A 21,441-nucleotide genomic window follows, 5' to 3' on the forward strand; every position below is an offset into this window, starting at 1 on the left:
ATACGATCATCGAACGAGACGAGATCGATGCGAATTTTCCGACTGAGGAGAACTCATAGTTAATTGAACGATGAAATCCGGCAAAATAATTAGCGGTTCACGCACGTGTATAGAAGTTAAACGATGTTAAAGCGGACAAATTGGATCGGAGATTAGCGATCGAAACGCGAAAACGATGAACGTGGAAATCGTGCTTTCGAAAATGAAACGCGAGCGAGGAAGGAAATGGAAGGCAAGGAAATCGAACAAAGTTGATTTCGAAGTCCGTGTCGAAACGAAATTTAAAATATCGATACGGTTCTCGTTAACTGGCCGTCGTTCAAGTAATTTTGATTTCTCGCAACGATTCTAGCTAGCCCTTTTGCCGCTGTTCCATCGCTAAACGAGACTTTAATAAAGGCAGACTTTTACTCGTGTGCGGCGAATATTCTCGTTTCGCGCACGATCCGTATTAGTTTCGATCGACGATTCGACAGGTTATAACGTTTCTGAAAGGTGAATATGGCGGGCTGATTTTTAGATAGTTGAAAACCAATGGAAATTTCGAAAGCCAACTGGTTGCAGTGGAAAAGTTTGCAAGGAGAATGGGAAAAAAGGAGAATTACGAAGAAAGATAGAAGATCTGATCTAGGTAATAAATTCTAGAAATAACCGAATAGAACGTTTGTCGATACAATTTAAATTCACCTACGAATTGCGATGAATTGAACTTGACAAAGTGAATCGTTTGTCTCTTGACGACCGAATATCGATCGTAAAATGATATTAAAAGATCGATAAAAATTGCAGCTGATCAGTTTGATTTCTGAGTTTACGTCCGGAATCTCGAATTTAATTACTACATTCGCGCTATTCTATCGTATTAATTGTCAGCCTGAAACGCACGAGGAGAAACGCTTGCAAGGCTGTTGATCCATTTTGTCAGCGAAACGCGGAGAATTTGTTTCCTTTATAGCCACGTATAGTCGGCGATTGCAGCGTCTTAAACGAGAACTCGTGTACCTTTATCCCCGTGATATCAGCGATTCATGCTTATGGCAACGCATCGCTTATACGTTATCCAGCCCTCGCGTTTAAACGGCAACGTTCCCCCGACTTTCACAGACCTTCGAGGTTAATTTATCAAAGAGTCGATACACGGTTCCTGTTCATCTTCCGACCGATTTCAAGATGGTTTGCAGCCCGTGGTATTAGAAATGTTGAATTAGAATTCCGAACGCGCGCTTCTCCCTCGAGGAAAGTCCTACGAAACCATGAAAAACTGTCGAACTTGATAGGACGGAAGTAGCTGCTATAGAGAGGACAAAATTAACGACATAGGTGGCTAGATAAGCGCGCGCGTGTGCGTAGAATAATATACGTAGTATGGTTCGAGTGTGTGATCGTTCTTGGCAGGGATCAGGGCTAGAAGAAGTCGTCGAGTAGTTGAGAAAGAGGGAGAAAGAAAGACGAGTTAATTCTACGGACAGATAAATTTCGACGGTACGTCGGTTCCGCACTTCGTATCGTCTCCACGCCAAAACGAAAATATCTTTGCCGGGAATTAATAGAGCCTCGCGATAGTATATTGTCACGAGAACGATTTAGATCGAACGTATCTCTGACCAAGGGTCGAACCATCCAATCTATGAAATGATTAGTCCGAACTCTAAATTTTCATTAACATCAAGAAAGACATTTAAATACATTTAAATAAGGTATAAAATTATGTAAATTTCTAACGGAATTTTAGTTGCCAGGTGATTAAAGTAAAATTCCCACAATCGTATAGGTAAGCGGCAAACGCTTAAATTACTTAATCATCGTATTACATAGAAATCGTAGAATCATAGAAATTTGGGATGCTTTGTAAATATTGACTTAAAACAAAAGGATCAAAGCATATAATATTTATATGTTTACATACTTTTATTACTGCTCCACGTTCAAACCTCCGGAAAGAATTTTCTTCTCTGTATCTACTTGGCGCTACAGCATTATATAGCATACATTTTCAAATTCCCTAGTTAGAGTATAACTTTAGCTTATATGTTTTATATTACATATAAAAAATGTAACGCTGTATTAAATGTTGGATATCGCGGGAGCTCGACCGAATTTTCATCCGACTTTTTCCGACTAAGCCTGGAAATATGGAGCAATAGCGGGTAATAACCCGACTACTTGGGGCGGCCCGAAAGCATCGGGCTACCAGCTCTATAGGGAGAGATAGCACAGCTGAAATTTATCTAGCTTCGCTAACACGTAGATACATATTATTCGTCTGTTCATAAGTATTAGGACACTTGCTGATTCTATATAAAATGTGACGATCGATTTTCTATTCGTGCAAGATAACAGTTGCAAGAGAAACTATATTTCGATAACAAACAAGAATCACAAAGCATTGATTCTCGCAATTTTCAAGTCTGAATTTCAGAATTCAAAAGCTTTCGTAAAATCTCGATCGAATTAATAAAAAAAACAAACGCGACTTCCAGAATACGTTAAAGTAATGGTCGAAGAGCGCAAAAGAGAAGATATTGTATCGTATGATCTTTTTTTTTTCTTACAAAGTATATGTAATGCCTAGGAACGTGAGTGAATACACGCGGACGAACTTCACACTGGCACATTAAAGAATAATATAGTCGCTTTGACACAATTTCCCGTTGCCAAATAAAATCTAACAAACTCTGGTTGATTGCTTTCGATTTTCGACGACATCTTCTTCACGACGTCGTACGAGCGAAGTCGGGCTGAAAACTCGGCTGAAAATTCGATTAGGATATCCGAATCGAACGTCAAAGTTAAATGTCTCCATGCTCGGAGGTAGAAAGCGTCTCCATCGCGTGGCCGATAAAAGAAATCCGTGTTCGGTAGGTGACGTGAAAGGAACAACGCTGAAAGCCTAGGTTCCCAGCGGCGGCGTGCAAATAAAATCGCACGCGAGCCTTCCGAGTCAACGCTGTAAATACGTGTTAACTGAACCGCAACTTTTATTCAAATATCGTAGTACATAGCCATAACTAGGCAAGAAGCTCGTTCGTGACTGGAATCTTTCGTTTCGAACCGATGCCACGACGATCAAATCGATGGGGAACATTGGCAAACCTTGTCTTGTCGCGAAGAATCGAAGGCCCGAGAGATGAGAGAAACGACGACGGCGAAAAACGAAAGTACACGTACAGTTGTTCGCAGCCGAAGGCTACGTAACACCACGTTCGGTGAACATTTAGAGGATTGATTTCGCTAGCAGTGGTTGTGCGGTCTGTGGATTTTTTGTTTCGTTCCCGTGGACATTGACCAGTCAGCGGTTGCCGATCGCCAGAAGAGATATTTTTTACATTTTCTCCAGATTTTGAACAACGACAAAATGAATTTCCACGGGTGTAGCGATAAAAAAAAACGTTTCATTGGAGAGGATAGAAGGATATGTGCTTGAAATTAAAACTGTAGGAAGGATAAATTCAAGATGATTGTTATTTATACACGTGGATCACGTTTATACGTGTAACGGGTAAATTAATTTAGACGAACTCTGAGTAAATTCGATCAGCAACATCGACTGTACATATGTACCGTTGTTTGGATAGATCAAAGGTAACTACGCGCTAAAAGCTTTAAAGTTCTTAAAACAACTGATCACCGGGTATCTGGAAAGTTCGTCGTGTTCTCTTTGGTTTACGAGATTACGATGGAAAACGACGAACTAGAACAGAGGGCGCCACGTCGATTCTTTGTTTCTTTCAACGAATTCCCCGTCCAACGGTGCTTAATTATACTTTAATTAAAATCCGCGCACGCTGCCCGTGGGAAAGTTTCAGAAGTTAATCCCCGCGGAGTCCGCGATACTTTCATATTAGCAGGCCAACCGGCCGTTCCGCGCCCGCTAAAATAAAACCAGTTAATTACGTTACGGCCGTGGCATCGAAGCTCTCCTCTCCTATACTCTTCTCTCTCGTTTCAACCATTCGAACATCGTCTGCTCGCCATTTCGTTTTGGAAAACCCTGAAATATTATCGATCCGATGAAAAACTACATTACACGACTCGTGCGATCATCGTACATACGTGTACATCGTGATTAACGCGAGAAAGAGATATTTTAGAAATGATCTTTGCTGCGAAATATTTCTGAAAGTCATTAACGTTATTTTTCTATTATCGCGTTCTAAATAATTAGTAACGATACGAAAAGCAACCAAGTATTTCTCGAGCTTCCACGGAATTTGATCTTAACAGGCAGGATGATCGAACTACGCGACCTATTACGCGTTTCAGCGAATCTGCTCGCAAAGTTAATCGATCTGTGCGAACAGAAAGGCTTCGAATGCGGCTTGGTGATAAGTTGAAGCCCCGTTGGTGCATGGATGCAGTTGAAACTATCGTGATATCCGGTCGTGTGTTTCAGATGACAGGAATGTCGAGGCAGCGGTACGCGAACCGCAGCAGCGGGAACAGATAAGGAAGGGAGGAGCCACGCATCGGGCAATCATGTGTAGTGTCATGTGGCTCCTTCGGCTCCTAACGACTTGCTGCCTCGTTTACCTATCGGCGTCCGACTCTCATACAGGTACGTGGCTACGAATTTTTCATCGCGACATCGTTTTTCCGAATATCCCATCGGTCGAATTGTAAAACTAAAAGATCAACGACCAACCTTGATTCAGGCGAACCAGGCAGGTGGTCGTCTAAAGCTCGATCTTTCGTTAATTTCGGTAATTGGCCTTGCGTTTATCGTTATAATTTCCTAATATTATTCGTGCATATACGAGTTCTTGAATTTCACGAAAATTTATTACCCTATTTTATTATTACTCTAACAAACTTCGTTAAAGACAGCCCGGTAACGAGCTGATATTAATATACGCTTTATGATCGTCGTTTATGTTCGTGCATATTACGTTCATTAGACATTGTATGTGTACGTTTGAAACGTGACGAGCTAGTTAATCAATCGGAAACCTATATCGGCTGATAATAATCTGCGAGTATCAAGGCGGGTAAACGAAACAAATACGTACGCGAATAAAAATCAATTACTCTTCCAAAGTTTGACTGCCGGCCGAATTAAAGATCATGGAAATTAATAAATTAATAAGAGTCTAATTTCGAGCCTAATAAAATAATTTGTCGTTAAATAGAGAACATTTATTTACACACGGAGGAACGAGATAAAAATTCAGTTGGCTGACTGTAATATTTTTACAATCAGCACTGTGCTTCGAATATTTCATATTCTTATATTTATTTTGCGCCTTTAAATTTTCAATAAATGGCATGAACAACCGCGGTCTGCTTATCATCTGTCGTCGACAATCTCTTCGTCACGCGTTATTCCCATAATTTTTAATATATTTGTTTGACGCGTGACACCATTATACGTTGCATAAAATCATCGAAATAGATGACAGAGAGTTTCGATAGAAGTGTAATCATTGGACAATCGAAGGGATCAAACATCCTCCACCGGGTTCACGTTCCCTTTGACATTCGACCGAAGCGCGAACACACTCGCGTTCTCTCATTAATCAGAACCGTACGACACGAACGATCCATAGAGCATCGTATCGAGAATATCGAGTCGGTCGAACAATCACGACAGGGGCTGTTCAAGAGGCCAGAACCTGCGATACGCTAGAATCACCTATAATCGCGTCATCCGTGCGCTGGATTTCGACGAGCCACGTCGATCTATCACCGGATTTATTAATTTTCCATCTATCACACTCCTACGATTATGGCATATTCTTGACATAAAACAGATATGGTAAGATCAAGGTAATAAGATACACCGCTATGGAGAACAACCTGTACAAGCCAAGAAACTGCTGAGAATTTAATTTTATGGAAACTTGATACTTGAGTAAATAATCCAACACTTTTTATTTCATTGTAGCATATACAAAATGACATATAAAAGAGCGGACACTGCGATTCGTAGATCTCGTTCTCCGCTGCTGCCAAATTATTTACAAAAGTAGGGAGCTCTAACTAGAGCTGCTGGATCTATAATACTCGAACCATCGTTCGATCTCGCGTTACTTGTCCCTATAAATTCAAGCAGTTGTCTATACTCGAGAAACAAAGAACTAAAAAAAAAAAAAACAGCATTTTCACGCCCTGATTTCCACTTCAACTAGACGTCGAGTCGCTGTCCGCCTTGTCACGCAGAAAACGAGCGCGTTTACAAGAATAGTACGCGAACTAAATCGACGGTGGCCAACTGGTTGCGTCGCGTTGAGTCGCGCTTTTGATTAACTAATGAATTGCGTGAGAAAGACACGGGACAGTGGCGCGTGCGTAAAACGAACGAGATCGAGGCGGATAGAATCAACGCGGCGGTCTATGCCACGCGAGGGAAGACTCCATTAAACGAGCCGCGGAATTAGTTTCCATGAAATTCAGATTGCGCACGGTTATAAATCCTAAACGTCGCGACTATGTAAATTCATCGTCGTCTTCGTCTTCGGCAGGGTAAATGCGACCGTTTTCCTTCTTATTACCAGCGTAATTACGATGCGAGCAGCCGCGACGTCCTTCCGCGCCACAAATTGATTTGCACTCGGTAATCTAAAATTTAACATACCTACCTTCCGGCGCAACGCGGCGTACCGTACGATCCAACCACCACAGAGACAGAGATAGTTTTAATGTTTGATCGGGAAACCGTTCCTCACTCGTTTCGCAAATACGCCAGGGTTCGTCTAACACGACTCGAATTACCTTTAATTGCTTTCGAATTTATCTTCTCTTTGATTAGATGTCGCGTACAGGAATGTTTACACAGCATCTACAGGCTATGTAAGTTGAAGAAACTCCTTTTTGCTCGTCTTTTGGCCAGGTAGAATATTTGAGATCGAATACCGAGTAACGTACATTACGCGCTGTCGAATAACGAAAACAGAGCAAATTACGGTGGACGTAAGACACGCGCAAACTTTTCTTCTCAGCTACGTTAATTCGAAATTTGTGTTTCGAATTAAACTAGTTAGAAAACTTGCGCGAATAGCATATCAAATTGCACATTTTGCTTAGAAATACAGGCAACTGGCTCGTTGTATTTTGGTAAAGCAAACTATGAAACCGGCCATAGGTTTATCTCCGCATTAAGTTCGGTCCGATTTTTGGCAGAACGAAACTTATTGGAAATATCTATTACATATAATCGAGTCAGAGTACGTTCTTCCATACGTTTAAAACAGATTTCAAGCACGTGATAGACAGAATCAGGCTTATAAGCCTGAAAGATGTTGAATTTCCTGGGTTACCCCAGTCGAATTTATGTTTCTCAGGTTAACCGAACCGAACTGTGTTTGTAATTCATCCCGTTGAGGATAGGCTCTAAAAATGATCGAATAATTTCATTAATAATTCTAGATAACTAGTGATAACCAGTGATTTGGAAACATAAGTCTAACGATCTTCTACGTATATCCAGAAATATATCGATAAACCTTTTCCTCGATGATATTCGTAATGTACAGTAATTAAAGCTGAAAACTGTTTGTAATTGAACCTCATAACGTCAAGGACCAGTAGATACGGCTACCTATCTGCCTACGTACACGCGCAATAATATTCGCGACCAAAGTGCCTGCGTGATGCGGTTTATTCGTGTAATTAATTTCAATCACCTAACAATGTGTTACCGCTAAGCAACTAGAGAATTTCCATTCGTAGATTAGGTGGCCACAGTAAATCATCTCGCTGGATCCATCCATCATCGGCCGTGTCTTCTTCGTACACGTGTCTATCTATCTTGTTTCTCGCTTTTTTTATTTTTCATTTCGATAAAAAGAAATTTTTCATCTTATGCATGTACCACGCGTTCGTATTCCTCGAAATTTGCATTTAATTGGAACGACACATGCCTTTTCATAAACTTTTTCTCGCCGAAACTCGTGTCTTAAAGAAAATAATGATAAGAAAAAATGATGGAAAGAAGAAAAAGTTCCGTGAATTCTCTAATTCTAAAGAAGAATTTCACGCAGCTATTCCACGAATAATGAAAACTTACGTGGATCGTTGTATCGCCGTATAGCCAGAAAGCGGCAAATCGCGTCTGTGCTGTCCATCGGCACGCAGCGTCACGAATTTCTGCTTGTAAAATTCTCTTTCTGCTCACTTTTTCCGTTTTATACGAGTTCTACGCCGTAAAATCATCCTTTTTTTCAACTCATTTTTTTATCTTTCTCCTTTTCGTTCGCTCCATCATTTCCGTACATCGAAGCCAGCCAAATTTAAATTGCGTTATAATATAACTATAACGCGTTATCGTACTATCGCTTGCAATTTTATCTACCGATCGTCGTACGTTACAAACTGCGAATTCTCCCTTTTAATTCCGTTCTTATTTTAGATACAAAAGGATTAAACGATTTTCACAAAATTTGGTAGGCGAGTGGCAGTGGTCATCGGGTTATCCGTGTGGCTATAGTGTATGGATTATCGTCGCTCGTAATACGAAAGTACGTTAACTAGCTCTCGTTTCTGCTTTCACGTACCCGGATACGATACCACTGGTATTCGCCGACAGACATTAAAGGATTTCACGATAATCTTCCCTGATGTGGGTCTTTAAAACGTCATCGAGCCGTGTCATTATTACCGGCGACGTAATTGCTTTTGCAACGTAATAACGTGCATGTATCTTTGAGGGATCGTTTCAACGAATCGACAGCAAACGAGCTTGCACGATGTTCTGCTGGAAACTTGTTTATTCGTTACATCGAATCATCGCATTCTTTTTCGGCGATAGTTCGATAGCAACTTTGACAGTTTGTTAAGGCTGCATCGATGATTTGTCAACCTTCCTACAAACCTACATATTTCCATTTCGATTTTCGTTTTTCGAATCTACGCAACATGAAAAGTTAAACAGGTAAAACGAATCTCTATCCGACCTCACTGCGACCCGTGGAATTTTAGATTTTAACGTTTCTATCGTTTCGGTAAAATCGAAATTAAAATTTATAAATGCCAATAGCAATTTTTTCCACATGTACTAATTTTTCATAATTTAGGGTTATACGTTCCGTTTCCTTAATCGCGTTCGTCGAAATACAAACTTGCAGGAAAAGTTTGTCTGTCGCACGAAAAAAGATATAGGAGCGTGGTGTAGAAGAGCCAAGACAGACGAAACCACGTCCGTGAAGAAAGCACGTGGGTCCCGACGTGGCGAGAAGGTCACGTTTCTTTCTCCAAAAGCTAAGCTTATTTCCTCCAGCCGATTTCACGTCGTCAAATCGGAAACGCAGTCGAATTCCGAATTCGCAGTCGAAAGTGGATGTTGCTCTCGCTCGCTCGTAACCCATTCTTCGAAAAAACGTTCACGAACCGGACAAAAGGGAAGAGAGATTACACGTGTCTCCTTCCCGTCGTATTCGCGTTTCGCGGAAAAGATTCTAACGCGTTCTGACGGTCACGTTTCCAACTCTGTTAAGGCTGACAAGCATCTGCCCGTATACCTGACTTTCGTTCGAGATGGAAACGCGGTTTGAATTCGACGACTGTGGAAAACCTATCCATTTCGTTTGCTGCAGCGGAGATGATTCAAGCTACGTATCGCGGCCTGTTCAGCTCTGCGACTTTGACCGCAAGAAATTGATGGCTGCTGCAGATCTAAAAATGAATTTTGTTACTCGATCGTTCAATCGTCCTAAGTATGCAACTCTATCTTTCTACGTGTACGAAAGAGACAAAGAAGGAACGATGGATGCGATATGTTACACTCGCTAGTACTGTTTCAACTATCACTACAATCGCTACAAAATTACTCAGACATGTACGCGCAAGCGAGACTTAAACGATTAACAAATAGACTATTATACCGGATCGCAGTCGAAAGTTTTCATTGATAGTTACATAGATAGATACAAATTGCAAACAAATTTTCTCAAATTTTTTATACATTCAAAATGTGAGAAAATTACGCGAAACCTGAAAAATCCAAGTGACGTGTGGTTGATTCCAAGATTGATCAAAGAATGTCAGCGAAATTTTGTTTCGTGAACGCGCGTTTATTCGTAACGATTCAAATTTATTTTGGGGGCGAAACGGTGATCAAGGACGGTTGCCTCGAATCTCGTCGATTCTCGTAACGTTCATCTGCGCAAATCTTCGTTTCTGTGGAAGAAGAACGACAACATGAGATTACAGGTGAAAGGATGATGGGAGTCGCGTCGATAAGTCCTGATCAAAGCTAAGCTGCATTAAATTACAACGTTAACGAATGTCCACGACAATCGAACGTAAAGACGTCGATAAAAGTATTGTTATCGATACTTTGTAAGCTCGCTATAAAAGAGGGAGATAATAGGTAAATGAACTTAGGGCCAAATATTATGCAATTAAAAGTTCGATTTGATCTTTCTTCGTTTCGTTAATTTGATAAATTATGGCGAACAAATATTTCAACAATTTAATTGGAAATTGTACATTTTCGATATCTCGTAGTCGCTGGCGCTTTATTCCTTTTGACGCGAAAGAAATCCAGAAAGAAATCTAACGATAAATATTTCACATGCTTGAAACGAGGACTTTCAGCCAGCATCCGCAATGCGGTCATACAAGCGGCATCGAGGAGCCGCGTGTTTTAACTTGCACGCTGCGACGAAATAAAATTTCAAAAATCCGAAGCTTTTTGCTAAGCGAACGGCGAATAACTTCGAACTCGGTGAATCTTCGTAAATTCGGAGAATGTCGAATTTCGTGGCGCACAGACTACACGACTCTATTCGAAGCATTTCGAGTGTCATTAAAGAGAAAATTTCCTTCGAAAGAGCCGATTTTCGCACTTCCCTGCGCGACAATATCCAATCCCTTTAAAGCGTTTAAATGGAAATAAAGTGGCTGTTTTTTCCTCTAATGTCTATCAAGCGAAACCAATTTCAAATATACGATAACCGGGAAATGTTCTGTTACTTTCTAAAAATTCTTGATGATAATACGAACAGTTATTTCACGTTCTTCTTGTCTCTTTAATATTATTAAATTAATTATCGAAAAATTCCTTTCATAAGCGTGAAAAGAAGTGTTCGTACTCATAGTTCGTTTAATCTGAAATTTCAGTTCCTTTCTTTTCTCTTTCTTCTCTTTACTCGCATATATACCTGAACTCGCGGAGGAAAAAATGTAATGCCCGAGGAAATTCGCAAATGAAAAATTATTACCTGCGAGCTACAAGTTAGCGACAAGCTACGAGTTGGCGAAAGAACGCGTAAAGTTTAATATATATATGAGCCGGAAAAATGACTACGTGAAATTCGTTTCGCATTTCGACGAGAGTACGTGACTTTTTATTTACACACAGCGTGGCGAAAAAGATCTTATTAGGTATCGATGGATATCTTAGAAAAAGTAATCTTGGAAGGTTCTCGTTCGCCTGAAAATTCGAATCTTTTTAAAGATAGAGTCTGCAGGAATCGAGTTCATCGGCGTTTTAGAGGAAACAAACGCGTGTTTTCAAGTTTTACGACTAATTTCCAGAGATTCGGTTCATTGTAAGATGGGTGGTAATATTGTACGAGACCTTTGGATACGAGACTAGCCAACTTGAATTTCTGAAACTAAATATACACGGCATCGAGCGAGTAATCTCAAATACAGACGACAAGTTGGACACGAGAAGTGGTGGCGAATTCGAACTCGTAAGACTAGACGCAGGTGACACTGAACCTGTGTGAGACTCGATTCGAGAAGAGAATCGTGAATTCTTGGCATGGAATAGCGTACGAATAGGTTCAGACTCGTAGAACATAATACAAACACTCCCAAGTCCATAGAAGCGAATACAAGACATTTTAGATCGCGCGAAGTTAAACAGAAGCAACTTTGCGTTCGTACTATGAAATAAGATTATCTACAGACACGTGGCATTTGCTATCGGAAACACCGAATTTGTGGCAGTTGCGATTATGGACTTCGATGCAATTATCATAAACTTGCTGCAACTCGATAACTACGCTGCATGTATCGACATAGATACGAATCCTCGCAGAAGGAAATGCACGTATGAAATTCGTGAGTTTGTGGGAGAAAGTGTAAGCATGTCCCAATTCGTGGACGAACATGTGTATATGTAGAAGATGAATCGTAAACACGTGTTCATTCATCTGATCGTTCTGCAAAGAAAAACGCTAAAATACGGGTTCTACGTACCTTAGTTTTCGAGTTACAGATGATCAAGCGAATCTTGCAAGTGGTCGTCTTCGTGCGTCGGCACACGCTACTGCACGCCTTAACATCGAGTTCCGTACTCGCTCGAAAATACCAGGTGTTCTTCCAACGATCTTTTCGTTTCCTATCTGTTTTCTATCTTTTCTCGCAGGTCGTACATTCTTCTCGTACATTCTCCAGTCGAATACACGATAGATCTTTTTTGTTCCAAAGACGAAAATCTAATGGATTTTAGGAAAGTGCTGTCAAGGAGGAACGTTCTTAATGTAAAAGGAAAACGAAACGAAAACTTTCGACATTTTCTTCGATCGCCTATAATTCGAAGACCAACGTACGTAACGTAACGGACAAGAGATACGTGTAAGATCGACTCACAGATTTCGAGGACTCTAGAGACTGCGAAGACCACGGAAGCTTCGGAAACCCTTTTGACTCTGGAGACCTTGGAAACCCCTAACACCTTGGAGATCCTACAATTCTCCAAGACCACCAAGAACTTAGAGACCCTCCGGGAACTCTAGGGACCCTAGAGACTCTGAAGACCTCGTTGATCTCGGAACCAGCGATACACCTATAAGCTCTCTGGAGAGTTCAGGATCCGAACCTGCGTGTCCCTGCATCGTTCTAGCTATTGAACCATCGCAGGTACGAATCATCGAAATCCCTCGACGCACGGAACCCTGCTGCTTTCGCATTTCCATAAACATTAAAAAGTGCGGCAAGTATCGATATCCTTGGAATCTTCGGAAAAATATGAAACGACTTCCGAAAGTTCTAGAAGCGCTTATATTCGCCTGTTGACTCATCCATATCCCTAGAACTCTCTAGAAACCCTGGTATCCGCGGGATCGATCTCTATAACGTTTTAGTATCCCCGTGTCTTTAGCAACTCGTGATCCCACGGTACCTTGTGGAAATCCTACGCTCATTATAATTTCAAGAAGCTTCGAAGTCGCGAAATTTAGGAATAAAACGAATATAGTAAATCCTTGCTCTTGCACACTTGGGCCGATATCATTAGCAAAGTTTTACCCGTCACATGTTTCAAGCTAGCGGTGCTAATGAATTCTCTTGCGTAACACGAACGAGACGAGTAATAAAACAAGTAAAATTTTATGATTTTCTTATTCGACGTGCAATTATAAAATTGTAAAATGACGATACGGCTAATGAAGGAACGGTGACAAAACGAGGCACGCTCCCTTTCGTAAGTATTGGGACACTTTTGGCAATTTAAGTAAACATAAAAAATCATTACGACGTTAACGTTTATACGTTTAAGAATCATTATCTGATTTCGAAGCGTTATCCTGTAAAGGATCTATATTCGACACGTCGATGCATCTGCGATAACAGAATCACATAGTTTTGGAATTGGGTTTGGTAATTATCGATAGAAAATTATCGGGAAAAGTTGCTCGTTTACCGAACGAGACACGCACGACGGAAAATAGTAAAATTAACAGAAACGGGTTTCCCCTTTCCTTGAAGGTTCTGGAAATATTCATTGCCGCTCGTGTATCGTTTACCATCCCGACTCTTCGGTTATGACAGACAGAATCGATACTTGCAGACTATAGCAGAATGATTGTCGGATTTGAAGGTAGCTCGCGTGCAACAAACGTAGGCGTGAAATGCCTAATTCGAAACACGATGACTTGACAGATAATTCGACGATGGAATTACTTCAACTTGCCGTGATTAGCGTTAACGATTGCCGAATGGATTACTCTGACGAGGATAACTACGACGAGGCATATTTCTGTCCGAGATTTAATATAGCGTGACGTTCGATTTAATCCGGTGTACTTAAAAACTAACGAACAGAATGTATTTCGAGCGGTAAAACCATTCCAACCAAACATATCGTTTCGTATCCGATACGGAATTCTATTGCTAATACTTTTTCGATGGATAAACGACAAGTAGGAATAAGAAGCATCGAAAGAAAAAGACAGTTTTATTGCTTACTACCGGCTGTAGCGTTTTTCATCTACGTACATACATTCCTCACTGTTATTTCACAACCTGACAGTACGAGTCGAGAAAGCAGAATAAACCTGACAAAGAAAGATCGCACATCCATTGTAAAAATACAGGTATTAGTTTGCAAGCTACTACTGTAGCTTATTATTTTCAGCGTGGAGAATTTTAGGCACGGAGACCGGAGTGGTTGAGAAAACGAAGATTGGCATTATCGCCAGACTGCGAATTTTTATGTATTTTTATATTTTTGCGAACATGACTAAGGATGATGAACATCTACTAAATATTGTACTAAATATTATACTAAATATTCCACTTTCGATATTTTATATTATATATTTTTGTATATTATACGCATTGTGCGCATTTCTGCAGTTTGAAATTTCTCATAAATGCATAGAAATGCACAGTCTACTCATCAGAGTCGTCAATAATATAACGTGATATATTCGTTTGATAATTTTGATGTTCTAAAATTTCTACTCGAAAATAATCTTTATGGAGCAAATGTTTTATAACGATCCAAACATTCTCGTAAAGCGGACACGTGTATCCCGCTGTAGAATACGTCGATAGAATACGTTGACGTACGCGCAACGAAAAAACTCGCGTTGTACCGCGCGAAATATCGTCGTGATGTCGAACAACGTTCGACCCCGCTGAGCTTCTGACCGCGCGTATAACGGTGGAGAAGACCCGTCGGGAAAGACCGACAACGGTCGATCATCGTCCGATAGCGGAGAACACGCTGCCTCGTAATGATAAATCAGTCGCTCGATAACACGACGCTGATAACGTGTACGCGTTTTATGCAGCGCAGCACGATCGATCGCCACGGTGCGTAATGGAACGCGCGCGCATTATCGTGCCGGACGCGCATCGCGCCGCTGTTACGCTGTTACGCTGTTATCTGTCGCGGCGCGTTGCTCCTTTTGTTGCCGCATCAGCCACACAATTTATGACAGCCGGCTTTCCCTCTTTCTACATTCGTCTTGATGCCGATCGAATTACGCATTTGGCATTGATCAAGTTTCAACTTTGACCAGCAACACGTTAATCTATACCTTTAGATTCAAATCTCATTCGTACTGTTCTCTTTAGTTGTTTAAATTAATTCACGAATAATCTTAAACTAACAAAAATTTATATGTTCGATGTTGTGATAAACTCGTAACACATGTGCAATTAAATTAAATGTCTTGTTTATATAAATTTAGTTAAATCAGGTTAAACCTTGATAATCATTAGCAAATGAGATACAATCATCGCGATCATACGCGTATCGATAAAGTTTCAAACCAATTCGAAAATGTGTATAGATTCTCCTTATATATTTATTATACGCATACACAAATCTACATTTGCAGTATCAATATTTTCACTGTGATCCAACTTTGTAAAACAATGTAAAGTGACGCGAAATGCGCGACGTTTGCTGGATCTATCTCGACGAATTCGTGCGTTCTATTTAAGTTTCACGAGTTCGTTGCACATCGTCGTTTACGGATTCGTTTCCGACGATTCTGATCGTCTCTCGAGCGCGTATCGTACCGTGAATATCATGGGATTCAAAGTTTCCGCGAGAAGAGGACTTTCGGCAGCTTTCCGCTGCGTTGCGCTGGTGTAAACTCCGATTATCGTCGGGAAGATCGTCGGAAAAATCGTCGAAAGTTGAAAAACGGAAAATCGCTCGAGATACAGCCGGTGACTTCAAAAGTGTGAATTGGCGTTTAGATCGGAAGTCGTGGCCGCAATTTCGTTGCGGAACAGCGTTTAACGCTCTATGTCTGATGAAAGCTGTCGTTGAAATCGTCTGGGAGAAAAAAGAAAATTTCAAAGATGTGTTTCGATAATATAGAAAATAGGTAATTGTAAATTTTTGCGAGAACCAAGCACGTGCAATCGTATAGGAGATTCGCGCGATTATGCTTATATCGTATTTTATTATATTTTGTGAATAACTACTAAGTACGATGAATTCAGCGGAATTCGATGAAATTAAACCTCATCGCGCTATGTTTATACTACCGCATAGTCTCAGTTTAGGTATTCGATAGTTCTAGCTTCGAGTCGTACAACTGGGAGCAAGTAGAAGTGAAACTCGTGAAACTCTTCGACGTATTAGGGATTCAACGAGTCGCGACTACTCGAGACAATTCGGTGAAACTAAGTCTGGTTTCGGGACGCGATATCGCGGCTTGACATCCAATAACGCTCCAACACCGGTTCGTAACAGGAGATTGTTCCATCCTGTATAGTATACACCGATAGAGGCAGCGCGTGAACGCATATCGAGGGTAGAGAACAGCGTGGAATCAGTGGACAGAGCCGATACGCGTTTAAGTGGTGGCGCGATTCGTGATTCCAGCAGAAGCTACAACCACGTGTAACGCGTGGCGGACCGCGCGGGTCTGGTCTATGCATAAAACATGAGCGTGCCACTGGCCTGTGTCTCGAATCGGAATTATTTACCCTGGTTAGCCGGACTCGCTGGAATTACGGCGTAGCCGTGTTCCATCGTCGAATCGAGGAAACGTGCGCCCTCTGTACGAAGACGAGCTCGCGTTTCCGTTTCCGCCGCGCAAGTTTCTCGATTCGTCGAGATCTGGCCAAGTATTTATACGCGTCGAACTTATCCACGTATAGATGATACGGTCTTCGTGTCTTTATGGCAACGCAAACGGTAGCGTTGGCTGCGAAATTTTCGATTTCGGGAAAAGGAAGAATCTTTTGAACGCTCGATTTTCGCCGGAATTTCTTTGTCCCGAAGTTATGACGGTTTAAACGTTGACAATTTTTTCGGCGGAGGTTGAGCGGTCCTTTACCTTTGTGTGCTAGTTGCATTACAATAACAGCGTGAAGTGCTGCTAGATAAATGTTCAAGTGTTTAAACAATTTTGCTTTTTTAGTAGAATTATGCATGTTACAACGTATTCTAAGTAATAATAACTGGGAAACATTAGAAACAGAGGTAGTAGGAAAGTTTAGGTTTCCGAGTGAAACGAGTCAGCGTTGGTCGGACAACGCCTCGCTGCTAAGTAATACAAGCGCATAACTTGCGAAACTGTCTGTTGTACTAGCATAAAACCCTCAAGTATTTTATTCAAATATATTCTAATTATTCTTAACCGCATCCGTGGACACGTAGAAGCTAAGCACACTGTGTAAATCGAATACTTTCAACGTACCGTTAACAAACAGAGAACTCGTACGTCGAGCACAAAGGAATTCAATTTTCCCTCGAAATATCCTCGTTCGGAAATTTTAATCGATTTTTCCAAATCGTATCGCGTGTATCTACTCGCTAAATATCCGACCCAAGTTTCAAACAAAGCGATTCTTGAGGTCGTTTTGCCTAAAAAAGGCGAATGTCTCGATCGGTCTTTAGACCTGCGATTGTTCATCTCGTATCGCGCCTCTCTTTCCTTCGCTTGCTTTTCTCGGACTTCGTTTTTCCACGGCGATACGGAATAACGCACACGATGCAATGCCGAGGAAAAGCGCCAAGTCAGAATTTTCGAGTGTTTGCGAGTCTCGAAAAAATGGGTCGATTGATACTCGCGAGATCTCGCGCCCAACGAGGATATCTGCGTCGATTGTGCCTCCGCCCTTTGTCGAATGGAGAGGAGGGAGATATCCGCGAAATATATCTCTGAGTGATTACTCGATAAATCCCAGTGATTCGATCGGAACCGCAGAGAGGAACCACTATCTTAATTAGTCCAAGCACAGTCGTCGATGAAATTGACGAGTTAATACGTTCGTTCACCGCTTCGTTGCCTAGCTTTTAAATAAATTTCATGTTTATAAATACGTTGTGATATTGTTTTCAGCTCGATATCGATGTCTATGCAGTGTCTCACGGTATAGAGATCGATGTACGTAGAGCAATTTCAAGATTTCAAAATTCAGCAGGCAATTCCTCGTCCATCAAGCGACATCCAAATTATAATAAAATTAACGATAATGGACTTGCCTTGTTCTTCTCTTGTTGTTTCAATTCTAAAGATTTTCAATTTTCAACCGCTTTCTGCTACAAGTACTGTTGAGATACGGATGTTTCGGTATCTATCGAAAATATTTTAATATAAACGTAGTTAAATGAAATTTGTAATTTAAACGAACGAGAGAAGCATGAAAAACTGATTACAACGACATCGACGAGAAAGTATCTTCTATGAAATTCATTCCGAATTAAAAGGACGAAATCTTTATGCTCGTAAAACGCACGTATATCGTTCTTCTCTTATTTTAAGGCAAAAAATATTAAAAGTGTTATTTTTGCACTCTCGCCATCGAAACCACCGAGGTATCTCTACTCGATCAACCAAACCGACAATCCTTGCGCACTAAACTTCTCCATATTCAGTAGCCTCTCTCCAACATCGATTCGATCTACCGGTTCGCATAACCCAACGAAAAATAGTCCTTACGCGAAGGAAAAACGTCCTGACGAGCCATCGTCCCGGAGGGGTAACAATCACACCGTGTTTGAACAAAGGATTTAAAGAAGAACTGTCGACGCGAACGCTCGACGAACTTTTTCGGAGATCGAGATCCGACCGGCCGTTTAAATATTCGCGTGATTCGATCGCGTACACGGGGATCTTCCGTGAGTTAAAAAATGAGATGCCGTAGCTGGGTCCACGGTCGAGCGACAATGTCAATACGACGTATAACGATTTTCATATTCGCCGAGGCAAGAAGTCGCTGCTGATTCCTCGTCGGTATCCAGGACACGCTCTCCGCGGTTCCATCGGAATTCCCGATCAGTTTTCCTTCCCCCTGGACAGCGGCAAAATTTCCACCGTGGAAGCAAAGAGAAAAGATCGAATGAACAGATGAACGTTTGCAGAAGGGGTGAGACGAAGAGAAAAGCTGATGCGCGCTAGTCGATTCGACCATTGCCGGGTTCTCCTATCGGGGCGAGGCTTGTGGGAGCTGCTTGTGCAGCTATAACAAGGTAGATTCTGAGTGACATAATTAGGTGATTAATACTCGGCTAGAATCGTATGCGTTGCTTCGTTTCTGACAGATCTTAATGCATGGTGGATGCTGCATTGTCCTTGCGTCAATGCAGCGATAACGTATTGAATTTATTTGGTAGAATAGGGTAGACTATATCGAAGACAGATGGAAGCTAAATTAAAGTAGCATTCGTAATTAAGGAATAAGGAAAAATAAGTAATGTCCGTGTTTAATGATTTTGCAGTATATAGTGAACTGGCTGATAAAGAAAGTTATACAAAATTTAAAAGTTCATAAGAGGATAACGAGAAAGATGGAAAGACACCACGTTGCTAATTGTAGAAAATCATGGTCGTGTCGGTGTCTCATATTTTTGGCGAACGCTCGAAAGGTTAAACGATGATAAATAAAACTGCGGAAGTATAGAGTCGCGAAAGAATGGCAAAACAAAAATGATCGGAAACAGGCAATGTACGTTTTGTACTAAAAGGAAAACGACGAATGTTGGGAAAGTCAAGCTCCTGATGGAAGGAGTAGAGAACGTAGTAGGAGTATCGCGTTAAAAATTTTAGAAGCAAAGTCGGTTTAACGATAAATAAAGCAAGCAAGCAATAGTCGTGGATTTTCATAGTTATCCGGTACGTAGAAGTTTATGTTTAAGCGACGCATCGCGCGAGTCCTTCCGTCGATACTAGGCAAATATCTAAGCGATGTACGTACTTGTCGTTTTCCGATCGTTAGAGAAAATACCTCGTCCTTTGTACACTCTTACGTCAAACTGCTTACCTGTTCCGGGTTCTTCTCCCGGTGGACACCGTTAAATTGGAAGACATACGGTGGAAAACTGCTCGTGAAACTGCTAACTGCTAATGCTAACGTATGGATTCGCCGTAAGGGTGCAGAAATTATATATAAGAAACGAACGAGACCTAAAATGTGGATGGCGACAGCTCTAAATCGATAATCTTCGTTAATATTATATGGCGGAATCGAACGTTGGAAAATCGAACGGTTGAAAAATTGAATTTACTGGCTTCAGAGAAGTAGCGACGCTTTTTCCTAACAATCGATATTGGAGAACTTAATGGAGGCGTGGCTTAGATCTCAGCCCTCCAGTGATAAGTAGCAAACTACCGAAAGTAAATCCTTCGATCTTTTCGTTCGTTTATTCGAATTAGCTGATTGATTTACATTCCAAATACTCGGCAGCGTTTAACAATATTAAGATCCTTTTTAATTGAAAAAAATGTTCTTTGCGAGCTATTCTGTTCGATAGTCTTTTTTTCTCGTTCAGAAGTTTCAACAGCTGTGGGATATACTTAGTACGTCGGAATCGCGAACTAAACAGCGAAAATCGCTTTTTTATTCGAAACTATAGTGGAAATTTAAACCATACGTTTATACGTATATATATATATATATATATATTCTGAAAATTTCAGCGAGATCGGTTAACGTGGCTATGGGCTAGAAACTGTTAAAAATAGTGAAAACCGCAGTTTTTCGCGATATTCGGCCCGATAACTGTAATAAAATAATCTAGCCACATCTTTCGGTGTTCGTTTTACATCAATCGACTTCGATGAAATTTCCAGTATGCTATAAATCTTTAAAACGTGTTGTTTGAATTTTCGATACAGATAGAAAGAGCGGCGGGAAACGATAAAGTTTAAAAAATGACCTTTCCTTTTTTTCCTCGCGATTCCGATTAATTGCTATTTTTTCAAAAAATTGTTACACGTCATCTAGCCAACTAATTCCTCTAACTTGTCGAAAAAATTGACGACGTTTGGCCCGATTTTCAAAAAGCCATTCTATTTTAAAGAGTGTTCGAATATATACGTTGCTCGTATTTTGTCTAGGACGGAAATCGCGTAAATTCCATTGCGCAAATTTCGATAACCGCTTAAAAATGATTATACGACTCTTATAATGTCGATCGATTGAAAGGAACTGGAACAAATTTAAAAACACTCGTTTTTCACAACGTGTCCATTTAAACTTTGATGATCACATGGATGCTCGACCTACTCTCAGGAGCTTAATTTTCTGCCACTAATTGGCCTATCGAAATTCTCGGTTTCCCAATACAAAATGTACAGTATAACCCAATATAGTACTCGATGTACAGTGGCTCGTGAAAGTATTTGAAAGCTTTTACGTCCATATTATATGTTTCGTATAAAACGTTTTAAAACTTCATTAACGCTGCAACGGGACATGATTGTCGTAATTGTATCGGTGAAATTTGAAACCAACGTCGTATGTATACAGTGTTTCGCAAGCTGTTCGTTGCTTCTCCCTTCTTCAGCATTGTTACGCTAA

At 40.8% G+C, this 21,441-nt stretch overlaps 1 protein-coding gene across 5 annotated transcripts in view; it reads left to right on the forward strand.

Moving 5' to 3' along the window:
- Positions 1-21,441, forward strand: part of LOC122572602 (zwei Ig domain protein zig-8-like) — a 236,615-nt gene that overhangs the window by 186,142 nt on the left and 29,032 nt on the right. For 3 of the 5 annotated variants that reach the window (XM_043737747.1, XM_043737749.1, XM_043737748.1), the window contains exon 3: positions 4,394-4,555. The exons of the other annotated variants lie outside the window; for them this stretch is intronic. In XM_043737747.1, the coding sequence (XP_043593682.1) occupies positions 4,477-4,555 (79 nt within the window). In that variant the 5' untranslated portion in view covers positions 4,394-4,476. The remainder of the gene's footprint in view (positions 1-4,393; positions 4,556-21,441) is intronic. 5 annotated transcript variants of the gene reach the window in all.

This window comes from Bombus pyrosoma, linkage group LG11 (assembly GCF_014825855.1).
Source record: "Bombus pyrosoma isolate SC7728 linkage group LG11, ASM1482585v1, whole genome shotgun sequence".
Lineage (NCBI taxonomy): Eukaryota > Metazoa > Arthropoda > Insecta > Hymenoptera > Apidae > Bombus > Bombus pyrosoma.